Source organism: Glycine soja, chromosome 18, assembly GCF_004193775.1.
Source record: "Glycine soja cultivar W05 chromosome 18, ASM419377v2, whole genome shotgun sequence".
NCBI classification, from domain to species: Eukaryota; Viridiplantae; Streptophyta; class Magnoliopsida; order Fabales; family Fabaceae; genus Glycine; species Glycine soja.
Genome location: NC_041019.1, coordinates 47,009,561 through 47,030,153, shown reverse-complemented (window position 1 = coordinate 47,030,153; position 20,593 = coordinate 47,009,561). Strand labels below are relative to the sequence as shown.

General features: G+C 34.5%; 3 protein-coding genes across 3 annotated transcripts; 1 reads left to right on the top strand and 2 right to left on the bottom strand.

Moving 5' to 3' along the window:
* The first annotated feature begins 4,160 nt into the window (after positions 1-4,160).
* LOC114397334 lies at positions 4,161-14,213 on the top strand. Its single transcript, XM_028359400.1, has 5 exons — positions 4,161-4,170; positions 5,473-5,747; positions 5,940-6,156; positions 12,724-13,280; positions 13,482-14,213. Exons 1-5 carry the CDS (start codon positions 4,161-4,163, stop codon positions 13,923-13,925), a joined length of 1,503 nt encoding a protein of 500 aa, XP_028215201.1. The 3' UTR covers positions 13,926-14,213.
* A 250-nt stretch (positions 14,214-14,463) lies between these two features.
* Positions 14,464-19,640, bottom strand: LOC114397333. The gene is made up of 3 exons (XM_028359399.1): positions 19,316-19,640; positions 18,944-19,018; positions 14,464-14,534 (listed from the first exon to the last, which is right to left on the bottom strand). The coding sequence occupies exons 1-3, from the start codon at positions 19,554-19,556 to the stop codon at positions 14,464-14,466; spliced, it is 387 nt and encodes a 128-aa protein (XP_028215200.1). The 5' UTR covers positions 19,557-19,640.
* On the bottom strand, positions 15,464-18,937 carry LOC114396819 (pentatricopeptide repeat-containing protein At3g09060-like). Its single transcript, XM_028358995.1, has one exon. It carries the CDS (start codon positions 16,767-16,769, stop codon positions 16,047-16,049), a length of 723 nt encoding a protein of 240 aa, XP_028214796.1. The 5' UTR covers positions 16,770-18,937; the 3' UTR covers positions 15,464-16,046.
* Positions 19,641-20,593: the final 953 nt, after the last annotated feature.

The following is a 20,593-nucleotide window of genomic DNA, read 5'->3' as shown; positions in this document are numbered from 1 at the left end:
ACTTTGTGTTCGTGGAAGCAGATGATTAGGTGGATGACTATGGAGAACCTCATGCTAGAGAACGATGTAACACAATGCTCTGATAAGATGTGACATTGAGATACAAGGTTTTGTATTATTTGCATAAAGTTTTGGACATATAGTTTTTATCATTTTGTTTCACATGCTGAGTCTTAGTTCATTCTTTGGAGTTTGGGACAATTTTGTTTTGAGCCGAAAATGTTTTTAATAAGTTTTATTTGGTAATAATGAAGTGAATGTCACATTTTTACTCACGTGAATTTGTTTAAGTTATTTGAATAAAATTGATTTAATTAAATTCCGAATTTTTATATGTTTTTCTTAAGTATATGTATGTCAAGGTCAAATAATTTATTTGTTACATGTTCAACATATTTATTACTCAATGTTTTGTCTTTTGTCATAGGATATGAGATGAGGAAATTTTGATTTAAGGCAAAGTTGCTCGCAATATGACCAGAGTTTCCACGAGCAGCAAATTAGTTAGACCAAATTCCCTAGAGTAAGTGGACTTAGGCCTATGATGAAGGAAAACGATATGGGCATATGACTACCAACCTTGTCGAATGTATGAATTTTATTTTGAAAGGAGCCCGGGCATTGCCTATTACTTTCTTAGTCAAGGAAACATTTAATGAAATAAATGACTCATTTGTTACTAATGACATGAAAAGCATGAATACGATAAAGGCAGGACATAAGTATTCTAAAGAGGTATATGTCATGATACAAAATAATTGATGCATTGCTACCTCACATTATGTTCGCATGTACTTTCAGAAAATATGGGAGTTTGAGGTTCAAAAAATTGCAAATACACGACTTGGGTGACGAGCAATGGCATGCACGGTCAAATTGAACGAATGATGGTGTGATTGTGAAGAATTCCAAGCACTTCAAATTTGTTGCTTGCATGCAATTGCAACATGTGCTTCTTGCAATTTAAAATGTGATAACTTTGTCGACCTTGTATACCAGTTGGAAAACATTTACAAAGTTTATCAACATCAGTTTCATTTCCTTGGAAGCGAAGATAAATAACCTCAATACTTGGGTCCATATTTTATATTTGATCCTTCGAAGCAACGAGACACAACAAGGAAGGCTAGCTACTAATCTTATACATAATGAGATGGACGAACAAATTCCAAATAGGCCTAAGAAATGTTTATTGTGTAGAACTGAAAGACATAATCGTAGTAATTGTCTATACAAACAAGTTGACAACTAATATTATTTTTATTTTTTTAATTTTATGCTTGTGTTTAATTTATATTTTTTGTTTTATATTAATGTATTATGTTGTTTTTATTTTAACAACTACTTTTATTACTAAATTATTTTTTGTTGTTATTATTAAAATATTTTATAAAATAAAATTAATTAATACTATTGTACAAAATTATTAATTTACTTAATAATAACTGTAAAAATAAATTAATTTTTTTAAAAAAAATTAATATTATTTGATAAATTATAAGTTAATATTAGTAACAAAATATTTTAATATTTTTTAAAACAAAGTACATTTTAATATTTTTATTTAAATTTAAGTCTTTTACATTATTTTTTAATTTTAAAAACAAATAATAATCCTCAACATTAGTAAAAAAATATAAAAAATATGTTAAATAAAATAATATAAAAAATATAAAAATATAGAAAATATTAAATAAAACTAAAAAAAGAAAACATACATTAAGTTATTAAATAATTAAAATAAAAACTTTAAAGTCCCAACGACTTTAAAGTCATGCTAAAAAAAATAATTAAAGTCATAAAATACTTTATGACTTTAATTAAAAAAGAAAAAAAATTCTTAAAACTTTAAAGTCGTGTTGAAAAAAAATTGTAGTAAATTATTTTACGGCTTCAATGGAAAAAGTTAAAAAAAAAATATTTCCTTACAACTTTAAAGTCACGTTGAGAAAAAAAAAAAAAGACATGATAAGCTTGGTTAGATTCCAGACAATCTAAATAGAGGCCATCTTGACTACTACTGGCTTTTGACTATTCTTAGCTTTCTCAATTTCCTCATGTATCTTTGGGTTGCAAAGAGGTATAGGTACAAGAAGGTGGCTGGAAATGCTCATTGAAGATAATAGCTTGAGGTTGGACAACTCTGTTTGCTGAATATATGTTTTATCTTTGATCTATATCAATTTCTTAAACAATTAATTTGTATATATATTATTTGAAGTGTTTGGTAAGTTAAACATAACTCGTCTAAACATATATATATATATACACATAAAATTAAATATGAGCGATATGCATAAAAGATCTAAATTGAAAATCAAGATTTATATATTCATCATCATCTCAAAAGAACTTTTCCTATGATAATGAGTCAAAAAAAATACTAAGAGACCTCATTATACAATTTGTACGCTTTGTTTCTTTACAAAAAAAAATTATAAAGCAAGATGATGAATTAGCAACTTCAAGTCTTCAAGAATTCCACAAACTAGCAATCATCATTGAAAAAGACACCCTCTAACTCTGGTTCATCTAAAGATAAACTAGCAATTTCAAGAATACCATAATCATCAAGTGATCCAAAATCATCTCCAGCTACATCCCACATTTTAGTTTCCTCTTGATGATATTGTGGAGTATTCCTTGAGAGAAGTTGTAGGTTGCTATGAACGAATACTAAATCTTCAACTCTATGTGGTGTCATCTTGTTTCTCGTTAAGGAATGGATAAATGAATATGTACTCCAATTCCTTTCACAACAAGAAGATGAACAAGGTTGCGCAAGTAGCTTAAGGGCAACCTTTTGAAGTATTGGAGAATTAATGCCATGAACTAGCCACCAAGCTTTTGGATCCATTTGACCTCTATCATTTAAAGAATCAAGATCATCAAAACCTTCTCTTCCATCCGAGAAGTTGGCAAACTCAATATTCGCTTTCCTCCTTACATCCACATCAAGAAAGAACCTCTCGAAGCATTTTAATCTTTCACGAGTGAGTTCCATGTCTTGATGTGGAGGAACTCGATTAGAATCTTCACTTAGTCATTCATGACTATAATATCTACAATTAAAAATAAATATATACATGATTAAAATTTATGTAATTCTAAAAAAAATGTAAGTAAAAAAGTATAGAGTCAATTACCTAGGATTTAAAGAATGAGCTAAACAATGGAGAGGAGTGCTACTCTTAGTCCAGTGATCAATTAATATGGAGTGCACTACCTCATAAAAGGTTGATCCTTCACTCTCCTCCTTTCTCTCATATTGATATATGACATTCTTCACCTTTTCAATCATTGAATCCCACATCTCATATACTAGATGGAGAGATGAAGCTTCCGTATCCGTTCTTCTAAGAACATCATAGATAGGGCTAGTGAAAGAAAAAATATAATCAACCTTATCCCACCATTTATCATCCAACAAAGTATCTTTCATAAATTTAGCCTTTGCAACATCATCTTCCTTATAAGAAGACCATTGGTCACTAATGACCATCTCTTGGAGTCCTTTCTTCAATTGCTTGAATCTCTTAAGCATTACAATAGTGGAGGCAAATCTTGTTGGAGCAATGGATAGCAATTTCAATGAATTGAATGAATTGAAAATTGATAGTCTCATAGAGTAACTCATGACAGTTTTTCACAAACATTGCATCATCCGCAATTTGGGTGATCCAAGAACATTCTTCATAAGCAACATTGTTTTTTTCTGTATTCTTGGTTGCACATATGTTCTTCAAAGCAAGATTTAATGTATGGACAACACATGGAGTCCAATAGATGGAAGGAAACTCAGCCTCAATTATTAAACATGCTACTTTACAAACGGCTGCATTATCAATCACTATTTGCACAACATTTGAGTGCCCAACCTGCAATAATTTGGTCCTAACATTTTGAAAATCTATAACGCTCGTCAATTTTGGAAGCCAAATTGAATGGTTGTTAATGGGTGGTAATGGCCACTAATGATTTGTAACCGCCAATAATGAGTGGTAATGGCTACTAAATGCATTCTTGATGGTAGAATGCCTACATAAAGCACATGGATTTGGTCCCTGAGTTCATCCCTTTCGAATTCAGTCTGATATACCATCTAGAGAAAGAAAGAGAAAGAGCTTGGAAGAACTAAAAACAAGAAACTCTTCATGGCAATGGCTGGAGGTATGATTTGATCTGTATTTTCCGCATTTTGTTAATAACCCGTGTTTCTTTTGTAGTTTGTAATATCACAGGTTAAAAGGTTTAGTCTAACATTTGGTATCAGAGCCACATTTGCCTCTGCCTTGTCCATTTTCGGTTTTCGGTATTTTTTCGATTTGATTTCGTTTATGGTATGAAGGGCCTTGTTTCTTAAAAATAAGATTAAAAATCTTTATTTTGTTCGATTTCCTTAATTTTGGCTTTTGAATCGTGTAAAATGGTGTCCAAATGACTGAAAATCGACCGGGTCTGCATATGGGTCGGGTTTGACCCGCTAGAGGTTGAAGATGATGAATAGTGTTTAAAAAAAAACAAACGGAAAATCCTACATTTTGTGCTAGTTGGGTGTCAAACCCTTGACTCCGAGAAGGCTATAGTATGTGCAGACCACTAAACTAGTAAAGCTTTTCTGATATACAATCGTTTTTCATATCTTATATACTCATTTTGCTTTACAGTTTTTTGAATTTTGATTTATTTTATGCATGAATATATTCTGGAAAATTTTATTCTATGCATATATATATGAAATCAAATGCATAATATTATTTTTCAATTATAAAATTATATGAGAATCTTATTCATAATTATATTGTATCTTGATTTTGAAATGCAAAATACCATTTATTCTCATATAATAAAGTTTTACGTCTAAGTGATCTTTATAATTTTGATTAATTATGGATTAGCCACAACATCTATATTTGATTAAAATTATATATTAATTTGGTTAAAGATCATATAAGGAATTAGACATAATATTGTAATTAATTATACTTATATAATGAATTTTATCCCACAGGAATTTTTTATTATATTTGTATAATTAATTGAGATAAAATGACGTATTATTTTTCATGATTTACCCACAGGCATCATGATGTATGTATAATTTGTCGATTTTATCATAAAGTAAATATTTACGATAGAAATTAAATTATTTTCATGTTGTACCCACAAAGCATGAATTTGAGCAAATAATTTGATTATTCTATCATAAGGTTTAATTGTTTCTTATTGAATTAAAAATTTAGCCCACGGGCAATTTTTATGTCACAAGATTCAATTTTATGGTATGTTTACATTGGTAAAAGATACAATTAAGATTAGTATGCCTCAAATTTTGACATAAGCCTTTGAATTTTGCAGCTTCTCAAACTATTAGTTTTTCTGATATTCAATGTTATGTTCCCGAACTCAAAGGAGATAACTATAAGATATGGAAGGAGAGAATTCTTCTACAATTGGGGTGGATGGACATAGACTATGCTATAAGGAAAGACGAACCAACTGCAATCACTAATGAAAGTAGCCTAGCTGACGTTGCGCTATATGAGCGGTGGGAGCGATCCAACCGGCTCAGCGTGATGTTCATTAAGACCAAAATCTCGACTGGGATACATGGTTCTGTTGACCAGCATGAAAAGGTCCAAGACTTGCTTAAGGCCATTGATGACCAGTTCATCACTTCAGATAAGACTTTAGCAAGCACCTTGATCATGAAGTTCTCTTCTCTTCGGCTCACCAGTGTGAAAGGTGTGCGTGAGTACATCATGAAAATGCGAGATATTTCAGCTCAACTTAAGAAACTAGAGATTGATATGTCTGAGTCCTTCCTAGTGCATTTCATTTTGAACACCCTTCCACATGAATATGGGCCGTTTAAGATTTCCTACAACACACATAAAGATAAATGGTCTATCAATGAATTAATGATCATATGTGTTTAGGAAGAAGAAAGGCTTGTAATGGAGATGGGTGAGAGTGCATTGCTGACTACTGCTTATGGGAAGAACAAAGCAATTAAGTCTCAAGCTAATCAGAAGGGGAATGGTAAAATACCACCTCAAGCTGATATTAAGAAGGTGGCAAAGTGTTTCTTTTGCAAGAAGAAGGGACACGTGAAGAAGAATTGCCCCGGGTTCCAGAAATGGCTTGAGAAGAAAGGTAAATCAATCTCATTAGTATGTTATGAATCTAATATGGTTAGTGTTAATATTAACACCTGGTGGATTGATTCTGGATCTACTATTCATATTGCAAATTCTTTACAGGGTATGCAAAACCTAAGGAAACTAGTGGGAAGTGAGCAAAGCATTTTATTAGGCAATAAGCTGGGCTCACATGTGGAGGCCATTGGAACTTGCATTTTGACTTTAAGTAGTGGCTTTATTTTAAAATTAGAAAGGACCTTTTATGTACCAAGTTTTTCCCGAAACTTGATTTCTATTTCAAGACTTGTACTGTTTGGATATTCCTTTAATTTCAAAGACACATCATTTGAGTTATTTTATAATTCTGAATGTGTTGGGAATGATATCTTGTTTGATGGTCTTTATCTTCTTGGTTTACAAAATAGTGTCACTTATAGTTCTATGCATGTTCAAACTGGTATTAAAAGGTGTAATATTAATGAGAATTCCTCTATGTTATGGCACCGGAGATTAGGACATATCTCCATTGAGAGGATTAAAAGGTTAGTGAAAGATGGGGTACTCAATACTCTAGATTTTGCTGACTTTAAGACTTGTGTGGACTGCATTAAGCGTAAGCAGACCAACATGTCTAAGAAAGGTGCTAACAGGAGTTCAAGCATATTAGAAATAATGCATACTGATATTTGTTGTCCAGATATGGATGCACGTGGTCAGAAATATTTTATCACCTTTATAGATGATTATTTACGATATATGAATGTTTATTTACTTCATAACAAATACGAAGCTTTGGATGCCTTCAAAGTCTTTAAGGCTGAAGTTGAGAACCAATGTGGCAAGCAAATAAAAATAGTGAGATCAGATAGAGGTGGAGAATACTATGGCAGATATACTGAGAATGGACAAGCACCTGGTCCCTTTGCAAAGTTTCTTCAAGAACATGGGATTGTTGCCCAATACACTATGCCTGGTTCTCCAAATCAGAATGGTGTGGCAGAAAGAAGGAACCAGACATTATTGGACATGGTGCGGAGTATGTTTAGCAACTCCAATCTTCCTAAATCCTTGTGGGCTGAAGCACTAAAGACGATAGTGTATATATTAAATCGTGTTCCAACCAAGGCTGTCCCAAAGACACCTTTTGAGTTGTTTAAAGGTTGGAAACCAAGTTTGAAACATATGCGCATTTGGGGTTATCCGTCTGAGGTGAGAATATATAACCCACAAGAGAAGAAACTTGACCCGAGGACCATTAGTGTGTATTTTATTGGATATGCCGAAAGGTCTAAAGGTTATAGGTTTTATTGTCCACATCATATTACTAGGATTGTGGAATCAAGAAATGCCAAATTTATTGAAAATGATTTAATCAGTGGGAGTGATCAATTGAGGGACTTAGGTTCTGAAATTGATATAGAATCTCAACCTTCCGCGTCAAATGAAAGATTGGTTGTAATTCATACCCCTCAAGTTCAAAGGGATGATGAACAACACATGATTGACATTCCACAAACTGTTGTTGATAGTCCAGTAGATCAAGTTGATCATCAAATTCATGAAAATGATGAACAACCAGTTGAACAACATGATCCCCAAGAAAATGTTGATGCAACATTAAGGAGGTCTACTAGAGTAAGAAAATCAACTATTCCTAGTGATTATATTGTATATTTGCAAGAATCTGACTATAATATTGGAGCTGAAAATGATCCTGAAACTTTTGATCAAGCCATGAGTTAAAGAGTCAAATTTATGGTATGATGCCATGAAGGATGAGATGAATTCTATGCAGAGTAACAAAGTTTGGAACCTTGTAGAGTTGCCTAATGGGGCAAAGGCCATTAGATGTAAATGGGTCTTTAAGACCAAAAGGGATTCATTAGGCAACATTGAGAGATACAAGGCAAGACTTGTTGCTAAGGGATTTACTCAAAAGGAAGGAATAGATTACAAAGAGACTTTTTCTCCAGTATCTAAGAAAGATTCTCTTCGTATAATCTTGGCATTAGTTGCTCATTTTGACATTGAGTTGCAACAAATGGATGTGAAAACAATTTTTCTTAATGGTGATTTAGAGGAGGAGGTTTATATGAAACAACCTGAAGGTTTCTCCTCTAATAGTGGTGAGCATTTGGTTTGCAAACTTAATAAATCTATATATGGTTTAAAACAAGCTTCCCGTCAGTGGTACCTTAAGTTTCATGGGATAATTTCTTCATTTGGTTTTGATGAAAACCCCATGGATCAATGCATATACCACAAGGTCAGTGGGAGTAAAATATGTTTCATTGTTTTATATGTAGATGATATTTTACTTACAGCCAATGATCGGGGTTTGCTACATGAGGTAAAACAATTTCTCTCTAAGAATTTTGACATGAAGGATATGGGTGATGCATCTTATGTCATCGGCATTAAGATTCATAGAGATAGATCTCGAGGTATTTTTGGTCTATCACAGGAAACCTATATTAACAAAATTTTAGAGAGATTTCGGATGAAAGATTGTTCACCAAGTGTTGCTCCCATTGTGAAGGGTGATAGGTTTAATTTGAACCAATGTCCAAAGAATGACTTTGAGATGGAACAAATGAAAAACATTCCTTATGCTTCAGTTGTTGGAAGCCTCATGTATGCTCAAGTATGCACAAGGTCTGACATTGCATTTGCAGTTGGAATGTTAGGAAGATATTAGAGTAATCCAGGTATTAACCACTGGAGAGCTGCTAAGAAAGTGCTGAGGTACCTTCAAGGGACCAAAGATTACATGCTTATGTATAGACAGACAGACAATCTAAATGTGATTGGTTATTCAGACTCAGACTTTGCTAGCTGTGTTGACTCTCGTAGATCAACATCTGGGTATATTTTCATGATGGCTGGTGAAGCTATTTCATAGAGGAGTGTTAAGCAGTCTTTGACTGCTACTTCTACCATGGAAGCTGAGTTTGTCTCTTGTTTTGAGACTACATCACATGGTGTATGACTTAAAAGTTTCATTTATGGGCTAAAGATAGTTGTTACTATTTCAAGGCCTTTAAGAATTTTTTGCGATAACTCAGCTGCTGTCTTTATGGCTAAGAATAACAAAAATGGAAGTCGAAGTAAGCACATCAACATTAAGTACTTAGTCATTAGAGAAAGAGTAAAAGATAAGAAAGTGGTCATTGAGTATATAAGCACTGAGTTGATGATCACTGATCCTTTAACTAAGGGCATGTCACCGTTTAAATTTAAGAATCATGTAAAAAGAATGAGACTTGGTTCCACTTTATGATTGTATACTTATATGTTAAAATTGAAACTTTTATATTATGATATTTTCTCATATTTGGGTGCACATTGATTTATTTGAGAAAAATTATTCATTAAGTTTTATTACCACTTTGAGTATATTGCTTGGGAAATTGAGTATATTGTAATACATGGATGATATTACTCGTTATAAGAGGAACTATCACTATGATTCGTATATTCATTTCTTAAGAAGATTGAGCATTAAGTCAAAATGTTTGGACCAAGTGAGAGAATGTAATAATTTGGTCCTAACATTTTGAAAATCTGTAACGCTCGTCAGTTTTGGAAGCCAAATTGAATGGATGTTAATGGGTGGTAATGGCCACTAATGATTTGTAACCGCCAATAATGAGTGGTAATGACTACTAAATGCATTATTGATGGTAGAATGCCTATATAAAGCACATGGATTTGGTCCTTGAGCTCATCCCTTTCGAATTCAGTCTGATACACCATCTAGAGAAAGAAAGAGAGAAAGCTTGGAAGAACCAAAAACAAGAAACTCTTCATGGCAATGGTTGGAAGTATGATTTGATCTGTATTTTCCGCATTTTGTTAATAACCTGTGTTTCTTTTGTAGTTTGTAATATCACAGGTTAAAAGGTTTAGTCTAACACAACCTCCATACATCCCTCATATGTTTGGCAATGAAATCCTTGTCTTTGATCTCTCATTTGAATAATTGATGGCCTTTAAAAACATAGGTCCACTCTCCATGACAGCCATGAAATTAATAAGAGATATTCTTTGTTGGTCACTCCATCCATCACTAACAATGCTCACACCCTTTTGGCTCCATGCATTTTTAATTGGTTGTAACAAATTCTCCACGTGTCTTTTCTCATTTTGAAGTAATGTTGTCCTTAATTTATTATAACCTGGAGGTTGGTAACCACTGATCTGATTGTTGGCAGCATAGGCAAATGTCTTCCTATAATGAGGATTTCTTGCTAAATGAAAAGGCAGCCCCGAAGAGTATAACATCCTAGCAATTTCATGATCAAGTGTCTCTCTAGTTTGCAAATTAATGGCATTTTCCACAGTTGATGTCTTTCTCCTTTTTAGATCAACACCAAGAGTTTGTATCCATTTGGTGTTCAGTAGAAATCGGAGGCAACAACACAAATTTTGTTTTTGACCTCTCCACCCTCAATGTAGCCTCATTGGCTATCTTCTTCAAATCTATAAGTTTGGCAATTGTTACCTTTTGACAAACTCTAACTCCCTTTCCTGTCATCTTCAACAAGTGTGCCCTCACTCTAGTGTAAGACCCATTAAAGGTAAAATCACAAATATTACATTTTATCTCATAATTTCCACCACCACCTACACTTTTTATCTTTGTAACATAGGTTCATAAAGGTTTGGTATCATCATCTTGTTCTTTAGCTTGACTAGGACTAGAAACACTCATCTCTACAACAATTTAAAAAAATAAAAAATGAATGTAAATAATTTCTAAGTAAAAAACAAACAACAAAAAGCAATTTCTAACCAATGTTGTTCTTGTCTTACTGGCCATGTTGTAACTTAATTTTATTCAAAATAGGACTATTCAAGATAATTTTAGTTTTTGTAAATTATTTGTTTTATTTTTCATTTTTTAAACAATTTAGATACCTTTTTTAGCAAATAATTTTTTAAGAATAAATAGGAAAATAAAGAAACATTCAAATTCATAGGCATGTGTGAAATGTTTATGAACCGAAACATTCAAAATTTGAATTTACAAAAAAAAGTTAATGTAAAGGTGATCTATTACAATTTTTCCCTCTCCAATATATATGTTGTTATTTCTTTAATTACTTAGCAAATAATTTTTTTAAGAATAAATAGGAAAATAAAGAAAATTAAAAGAAAGGTAATTTTTTAATGACATATGCAAAAGAATGTTATCACAAGATTTACAATAAAATAAAGACAAAAATTACTTTTTATATTTTTTGAACAGCACAAAGAAAGAGAAAGAGTTAACGCATAAAATAAAGAAGCAAAGAAAGAGAAAGAGTTAACGCATAAAATAAAGAAGCAACGGATAACAAAGAAAAGAAACAAAGAGAAATTTGATTTTTACAATAAAATAAAGAAGTGGGGTACATGCAATAGCCAGCGGATAAAAATTAAGAACACAAAGAAAGCCAACAGATATCAGTACAAATATAGAGAAAGAGAGAGAAAGTGTAAAAAGTTTAAAGTCATTTGAACAAAGTGGAACCACACTACCCTTCTAAGGCAGCGAGAAAAACCAGAGAAGAAATAGGGAGCAAGGGACTACCTGCGCGAGGAAGGAAACGGACGTGGCACTGTGCAGCAATGGAGGCGCTTGCGGGAGCAGCAAGGAAAAGACGTAGAAGAGTTATTCTTTTGGTAAACATTTTTAAATAAATAATAAAAATACCTAAGGCTTATTCGGCCGCGACGCATGTGTCTACTTGGTGGGCCACATCCAACCGCGCGTGTCTTACTGTTCAACCGTGTTCGGTGACAGCAGAGACAACGGACACCACGTCACACTGGAGTCGTACCCGCATATGTGTCTGGTGCGAGTCCGACGCGGAACACGCTGGTGATGAGCCGCGTCCGTGCTTCTTAGCCTGATACACCCTATGTCAAGCTGAATGTAAATCAAGGAGCAGATGAGGAGGCCTTGGGAGCTTACCATCTATCATGCACCGCGTGAAAGGAATACCGTAACTGATCAACTTGCAGCTTTAGGAGCAAATAACACTTTGGGCATTTATGTAGTGCCACCTGATGGGGTGTTGAATGCTTTTCTCAATGACTTAGCTTTTTGTACCTAGTTTCCTTTTGTCTTTTCTTTCCTATTTGTACCAAAAAATAAAAACTTAAACTATTAAGCAAAAATGTTACACAGTATGAAAAGCTAGTCAATTAAATCTTAAACCATCATAATTGAATTTAGTAGAAGAGATTAATCACTAATAATACGATAAACTAAGGTTTGAATTCCCATTAAAAGATGCCCACATTTAGTATTTCATCTTACTTTGAACAAAACTATCTCCTATTAATAAAATTAGAATATAAGACAATAGAGAAAATAAAGTAATAATTAATTAATAAGCATTTACTTATACAAGTATAAATAATATGATAATTGACGAAATCGTATCTGCATATAAGTTCAATCTAAATTGAAATAAATTGATTTTCATAATCGGATCTAAAATAATGTAACATAAATAAGGATCTAAAACAAATTTAATCCAATTATTTTTTCCCAACTTTTTTTTTTGGGCTTTTAAGTTTGATTTTGTAGTATGCACGGCATCCGTAATTTCAGGCGTGAGACAAAGTACCAAGTATCGTTCTAACAAAAATGTCGCCATCTTTGTTTCCAATAAAGATAATTTACAGAAAACAAGAGGCCCAAAATACTTACAGCCAACACATAAAATTTGGTCCTGCTGCAACCCTTTTCTCTCCGAGTTTCCTTCCTCTATTGTTTTTCTAACCCAAGCAAATACATGCTTGCATTGTTATGTAAAGATGATTGCACTCAAATCCCTTCATCCTTTCTTCACTCCTACCAATATCAAATATGGTATCAACCGAAGCAGATGCCTCAACACAAAAGGTTCTGTTTTGTGCCTCTGCAAGTCCAATGAATCTGAATCTCAAGCTCCCCAACCAGGAGATATTCGTAAACAAGAACTGCTAGCCCAAATTGCCATGCTTCAAACTCAGAAAGTCCGTCTCACAGATTATTTTGATGAGAGATCTGAATACTTAACCCAGTTTGGTGAAGAAGCCAAGGCCGAGTTTGACAAGATTGGAAAAGATGCCCTCCAAGGATTAGATGAAGCTAGTGCCATTGTATGCTTCAACTTTTGAGTTAACAATGTAGTGTATTTTTGGTTTTTGCATTTGGAAAGTCTCAAACCATGGTTTGGTAAAAGTCTGTCTCTTGTGCCGTACACACTAGCCAATCAATCATCAAGCACGGCATGGAGGAAAATCGATATGTGAAAGGTATTTTAGTAATGACCGCTTATTGTGTTCATTTGTGTTTGGCAGATAACAGCAAACATAGAGAGCCAGATGGTGGAGTTTGAGGAATCTGCAGAACTTAACAGACAAGAGATTCAGGAGCATGAAAAAGAACTAGGTGAATTTGAAGTTCAAATGGAGGATGGAAGAAATGAAGGGCTGTTCTTTAAGAACCTCAGAAGGAGGACACCTGTTGACAAATCAAAAGCCAAGGAGGAGGCAGAGAAAATCAAAGATGTAGCCAGAGAAAAAGCTGGTAGCAGAACAAGGAAAGGCTTTTACCTCCTCTTTATTGGCCTACTGACCTTTGCAATAGTTGATTCTATTGCCTCATCATCAACTGATTGGAAAAATATAGCAGTTCTTGGAGCTACTCTTGTGGCTTTAGTTTCTCAGTTCATCTACGAACAGACAATGTCATTAGAAACTGGAGAAAAAAGAAAGACCGACACAGAAGAGGAAAATAACTGAAGTTTAATTGTTACTGAGATTCAATGCAAGTTTCTGTGGAAGACAAAAAGTATAATGGATGTTGCGTGATACAATAAACCCAAGTGGAAGCTTATAACTTGGGCCTGATAACATCATGCTAATTTGCTTTGGCATCAACAACAGCAGATATTGGTGATATAACTACAATCACCAAAATCTGAGTAACTGGGTTACCAAGTGATGCTGATGAAACTTTTCACATCTTATGTCAATACAAAAAAACATACTCTTATTATCATACTAGTTTTTAGACATGTACATTTGGAACCTGACGTGTATCTCTGTGTCTTATGTCATATATACAATTAATGAGAAACTAATAACTACACAATGTCATTCCTTTATGTACAGCTTAACAAGTTGGTTAATCAAATAGAGATGTATAGTAATTGCCGCCTGAAATTCCCTATGCCTTACAGAATACAATCAACTCATGTAAAGCCTGAGGCATATAATATCTCAATTTCACATGAGACAGACAAATATCCCAGAAACCAAAACACACATCCTTTGCTGTTCAGCAACTCCAAACTTTAGGTACCCTAGAGGAAAACTGTATTGCACCCAGGTACCTGATACCATATGTTCCTGTTTGTATTATATGTAGTCCATCAGCAGTCGCCAAAAGCTATTGGCCCAGGGGCCTCAAATTTCCTTCAACAAAATAATATCAGGAAGCATAATATTGTCTTGGCAATTTGCATCAAACACATGTGCAGTTGAAACCACCAATCTTAAACAAACATGCTAAAAAACGATGCTCGGTCTCAAACCTAAAACATCACAAGAATCCCTTTTCTTGTGGGATACCAGCCAAATGCTTGTATTTTAGTATAATATACTTGTGTTGATGTAGTCAACAAGAGGGAAAAGTAGGAGTTAAAAAAATTATTTTAATCTATGTTAGGGCACAAAAGAATCAAGTTGAAGCTCCTTAAAATATCACCGCTCTAACTAGTATGTTCCAAGTAATGGCAGTTGGCAGAACACCACACCCCAAAGCATCATCTAGAAACCCAACTGCATCTGTCACCCTACCACAAGAAGAGAGCCCCATAAGAGTAATATTATACAAGATGATGCCGGGTTGAAGCTTGTCCTCTAAGATGTGAGCCCAAATCTTTGATGCCATTTTGCAGTTCCCATCTTTGTAAAACCCCTCCATGATGGTATTGTGAGTTACAAGATTAACACAATTCTTTTGCCTCATTGTTGAATAAAGCTGCAGAGCATCCTCCACTTTGCCAGAGGAACAAAGTCTATGGCAATGTTGTACATAGTAATATCAGGCTTATGCCCTGTGTCCAGAAACTCATGCCACAACCTAAAGGCAGTGTCTATCATCTTGCTCTCACAAAAACCATCTATCAACGTACTGTATGTGATAATATCTGGTTTCCACCCTTTCTCCAACATTTCATTAACGCAATCATAAGCCTCACGAAACCTTCCAGCTCTTAATAATCCATTTATAAGAATATTATAGGACACAACAGTCGGCCAGCAACCTTTGCTGCTCATTTCCCTAAAAACTTTAACAGCACTGTCAAGTTTGAAATGTTTAACAAACTCATCAATCACCACATTACAAACATGAGAATTAAATTTACAGCAACGCTTATTCTAAGTTTTACAACTCCACCTGCCTCATCTAATCTCCCTTCCTTGCACAATGCATTTATCAGTGACAAGTAAGCAAACTCATCCACACCACCTCCCCTATGTTCAGCCTCTTCCAACACCTGTAAAGCCCTATTCACATACCCATTCCTACACAAACCATGAATCACCACACCATAAGTAGCAGAATCCGCCTCCGTCAAACCATCCCACAACACCATTGCCTTGTCCACCTTCCCATTCTCAAACAACCCCTAGAGAAATATGTTATAACTTCTCACATTCCGCAAACCGCACTTCCCCATCTTCTTCCACAACCCATTAAGCATCAGGCCTAACCCCTCTCCCAACCATCTCCTCATAAACCCTCCTTGCTTCACCCAAATTCCCCACCTCACTCAACCCGTGAATCAAAGCGCTATATGTAAACAAATCACACTTCCTCTCGTTCCTCTTCATCCTCTCCCAAATCTCCAAACCCTAACTAAACCTCCCACACCTACACAACCCACTAATCATAACATTATAACTCACAACACTGGGAAACACCGATTCCTCTCTCAACAACCTCTCCCACATCTCACCCGCCTTCACAAAATACCCCCTTTTGAAAAACCCATCAATGATCATGTTGTAACACACCACATCAAGCTCTACCCCTCGTTCACGCATTTCATCGAACACCTCAAGCGCAAACCCCAAATCCCCACTCTTCGCCACACCCCCAATCAAAGTCCTGTAGGTGATCTTATCAGGGCTCATCCCCGCACCCCACATCCACGTCAGCAACCCCCGACCCTTCTCGAACTCACCCTTCTTACACAGAACCTTCAGCAGAACATTATAGGTTTCAACATTCGGCGTCACAGATGCGGCTTCGAAGTACTTGAAGAAGTTCTCCGCACGTGCCCACTGGTGTGACTCCACGAACGCGTTGAGGAGGGTGTTAAAGGAGCAAATGGTTGGGGAGCACCCAAACACATGAGGCATGGTTTGGAACACATGCAAGGCTTCGTCAGGCATGCGGGTTTTGGCGTAGGCTTTGAGGAGAGTGAGGGGCATGTCCTCTGGGAAGGGGTAGCGAATGGCGGCGACGATGCGCGGCGCGTGGGAGAGAAGGAGGGCGGGATTGGCGGCCACGTGATGGAGGGGGCTGATTTTTCGGCTTTGAGGAGCTTGAGAAGATGGTGGGGTGAGAGGCATTTGGGAATCTCCACCATGACACTGGACAATGGGGAGTGGGGCGTGAGCAAGTTTCACTACATTGCATTTGATTGTTGGTGAATTTGGAATACTCAAGGGGGCGTTTGTTTCGCGACAAGTTCTAACTTTTTTGCACGGTACGAAAGTACATCCGAACCATCTAATGACAAAAATATTAACTATTTCAAAACCATCTCATCTAATGATTCAAATTTACTTTTGTATTATCTAAGAAATCTTTCACTTTTTGTAAAATTTATTTTGTTTTACTATATAATCTTGCATACTTGAAAAATCACATTCTTGAAGATATTATTTTGTTTAGGAATATTATTCACATAGACATGTTTTGTTGGTATTTAATAATTGCAGAAAAATTAAAATTTATTTAATTAAAAAATTAAAAAAAGTAAAAAAAAAAATATAGTAGAATATAGTAAAAATAGGTAGCTATTGTAGAAAATAACTTGTATTTTCATGAGAATATTATATACTCATCCTTATTCATGAGTAGAGCTTGTTTGAAACATGAAGATATAACATTAACATACAACATATCTAAGAATAAATTCTCATAACCTTCTAGCAAACAATAGGTATTATATATTCTTATCTTCATATTCCTTCAAATAAAAGAACATAATGTGAAACAACCAATACCTTGTAGTACTGTGTGTTGAATTAAAAGATAAATAAATAAAAATTAAATTTAGTCCTATATGTGTCATATTCTCAATTTGGTCCTAAAATTTGTTAAATTGGTTCTTATATATATACAAATATTACTAGTTTGATCTTTGTCGTCATGCATTGATTGTTTACTCATGTACATATTTTTAATTTGATCCTTATGCATATATGCATAACACATACTTTATTTTATTACATAGACTAAATTAAAAATGTGTTACATGCGTATAAGGAGCAAATTAAGAATGCCTAAAAGGATTAATGATCACAATTTGCTCTATAACATAAGTGTAAAGATATTATATTATTTAAAAATTACATAGAAGTAATGGCCTATATTAATCTAAGCAATTGTTATTTACATCTGTCTTTTTTACTTATACATCTTTTTTTTTGTTTTCATATTTTTTTATAAAAAATATATATCCTCATTTTGGAAATTAATTTTGAGATTTTAACACTCCAGAACATTAATTTCTGGAAGCCTTGGAAATTTTAACACCCTTTTTTCTCTTTGCTGTTTTATCTTTATCTTTACCAATCATAAAACCCAATTCACTAATCCCCTTCACCTCCAAACCAACAATGCTGCCACACCTTTAAAATTAACCAAAACCTTAAAAATCTAGAAAAACAAAATATGATGCCAAACCATCCTTGTTTTCCGTTCATTGCGCTGTTGTTCAATTATTTCTTTCTTCTTGTGGTTTCAACTTACTATGCATCTTTAAGCTAAAGCAATGTGACAACCATCTACAAGGTTTTGAGTGAACAAACACTCCCGACAAGTCTATTCCTAATATCGTGAAGGAGTTCTCAATGGGAGAGGACAGTCACTTCTAGGTGCATTTGAGTATCCACATTGACGATACTCTCTTTTTCATTTTTATTAGATTAGTGAACAACACCATCTAATTTTGAAAAGTGTTAAATCAATGAAGACACTATATTTTTCATTTGGGTTGACATTGCAAACCATTCTTAGACACAATACACACATTCATTCTCACATAGATCCATCGCATACGTACACCTCACCATTTCGTCTTTCTTTCTATAGTTCTCTCTTACTAAAAAAGCAGTGATAACATTTTCTATCCTCTTTAAAAACGCACTATAGCATGCGCGCGTGGACACACATGGGTCTCAAAAGCACATAAACATTAAAGTCACCATTTCAACATTAACATTGCTAACCCATCCTAATTACTCCTACTGATGCAATTTTAAAGGACCAACAACACAGTTAAAACAAAAAAGGAAGTTCATATCACGACTTACAAGAACCGTTGTGATCAAACCAGAGAGTATTTTTGGACAAAAAAAAGAACCTTTGATGGAAGGGAAAAGGGAAAAAGAAATTTGATTTTCCATGAGAGAAATAAAAGGTTGTACTCGTCAGAACTAATGAGGGATAGTTGGAAAGAAATATAGAAGGAAGAATTTTTTAAACTCTAAGAGCATCTCTAGCGCAGAATTCTTACCTGGTTCCTTCAGTTGAAGAAACGGTTTCGTAAAGAAACTGTCCACTGGAGCGTGTCTGTGTGGTGAAATCGAATCTTTAAATAAATAAAAAAAAAAAAAAGAAACACATCTTATATAAGAAATCGATCCTTATGATAAAATATTATTATCCAACATCAACCACCCATGTCAAAAAAGAGGAAAAACAACGGAAAAAAACTCAATACAAACCCAAAAATACAACCATCTCACAGATCTAAAAAAATACAACCACGGCTTGAAGAGAATCTCAAAAAAATTCAGAGTTAAACTCAACTTTACTAATCTTCTATTCCGTTCCAGGAATAGACAAGGTTGAAACTTGAAAGGAGTGGACAAGTTAAAATACAAACCGCGATGGTGGTGCATGGCGCGATGGTGGTGCCGCCATGGTGGTGGCGCGATGGTGGTGCCGCCATGGTGGTGTCGCGATGAAGAAAAGAAGAGGCAGTGTGGCGCTATGGTGGTGCCGCGATGAAGAAAAGAAGAGAGGGTGTGGCGGGATGGTGGTGTCGCGATGAAGAAAAGAAGAGAAAGAGAAGTAGGGAAGTGGGGGAAGTGGGGAAGTGAAGGTTCACAAAGAAAAGTGAACATGGGGAAGTGGGTTGGTAGGCGGGAAAGTGATAGTGGGAACGGTCTAGAATTCTCGGGAAGGTTAAAAAAAAATTGAAAATGGATGTATTGGGAAGTAGGAAGTGGAGAGGTGAAGAATTGAAACGTTAAAAGAATATTAACTTTGATAGAATATTATTGTTCAAAGATATGGTTGTGTATAATTTTTTTCACTAATAGGGACACTGTTTACTATAAATCTGGGTAGTGTGATAGAGTTTTGCACATATATTTATAATTCAATTTTTTTTTTCTTATTTCTATCAAGTCTCAATCTTTTTTATTCTTTCTAAAATGAATCTCAATCAATATAATTATCAATGTTACTGTAATTATTTGTAAAATCAATCACTCTCTACCAATAAAAGTTTTCAAAATCCACCGTAACATGCTATGTATTTACCATTATCCCATACCAGTGAAAATTCTCAAAATTCACCACAATATATTATGTATCCACCACCTCCACACATGCTGTATATGCATCCTTCATCCAATGTAGAGCCACCTACCAGTGGTAGTTTTCAAAATCCACAATTTTGTAGTCAACCATTACCCTCAACCAACCCAAACACGTGTTATGGGTCTTCTTTATCCAATATTAAGCCCCCTAGCAATGAAGTTGAATCATCAATCGGTGTAGACGGTATTCAACTAGACGAGGGAGATCAAAATTCTAGCGAAAAAAAAAAACTCATACAACATTCTTAGTGACAGAAGATGTGATTATCGTCTTATTGTAGTTCAATGTATCAAAGGATTCAATTATAGGAACAACCAAACATCAAAGCAATATTGGGAAAGGATAAAAAAAATGCATACAACAATGGTTATGTGCATCAGAGCGAGCAATTTTGTGAAAGAAGTTGGACTCAACTGAAATCTCGATGGAATAGGATCCACCATCCAGTTCAAAAGTTTAACGGGTGCTACAAACAATCAAATAAACATAGAAGTGGAAGTTCAAAGAAAGATGTTTTGGCTGATGCTCATATGATTTACTCACAAGATACAGGAAA

Bases quoted from the DNA above. Each gene is read 5' to 3' on its own strand.
- LOC114396819 (XM_028358995.1), bottom strand. From the start codon at position 16,769: ATGCCTCTCACCCCACCATCTTCTCAAGCTCCTCAAAGCCGAAAAATC.
- LOC114397333 (XM_028359399.1), bottom strand. From the start codon at position 19,556: ATGTTCACTTTTCTTTGTGAACCTTCACTTCCCCACTTCCCCCACTTC. The intron at 19,019-19,315 runs GTTTGTATTTTA...ATTTATTTAAAG, and splicing joins CGCCATGCACCACCATCGCG to ATTCGATTTCACCACACAGA. The intron at 14,535-18,943 runs GTAAGAATTCTG...TAATACAAACAG, and splicing joins TCTTCAACTGAAGGAACCAG to GAACATATGGTATCAGGTAC.
- LOC114397334 (XM_028359400.1), top strand. The intron at 5,748-5,939 runs GTGCGTGAGTAC...ATATGTGTTTAG, and splicing joins GGCTCACCAGTGTGAAAGGT to GAAGAAGAAAGGCTTGTAAT. The intron at 13,281-13,481 runs GTATGCTTCAAC...TGTGTTTGGCAG, and splicing joins TAGATGAAGCTAGTGCCATT to ATAACAGCAAACATAGAGAG.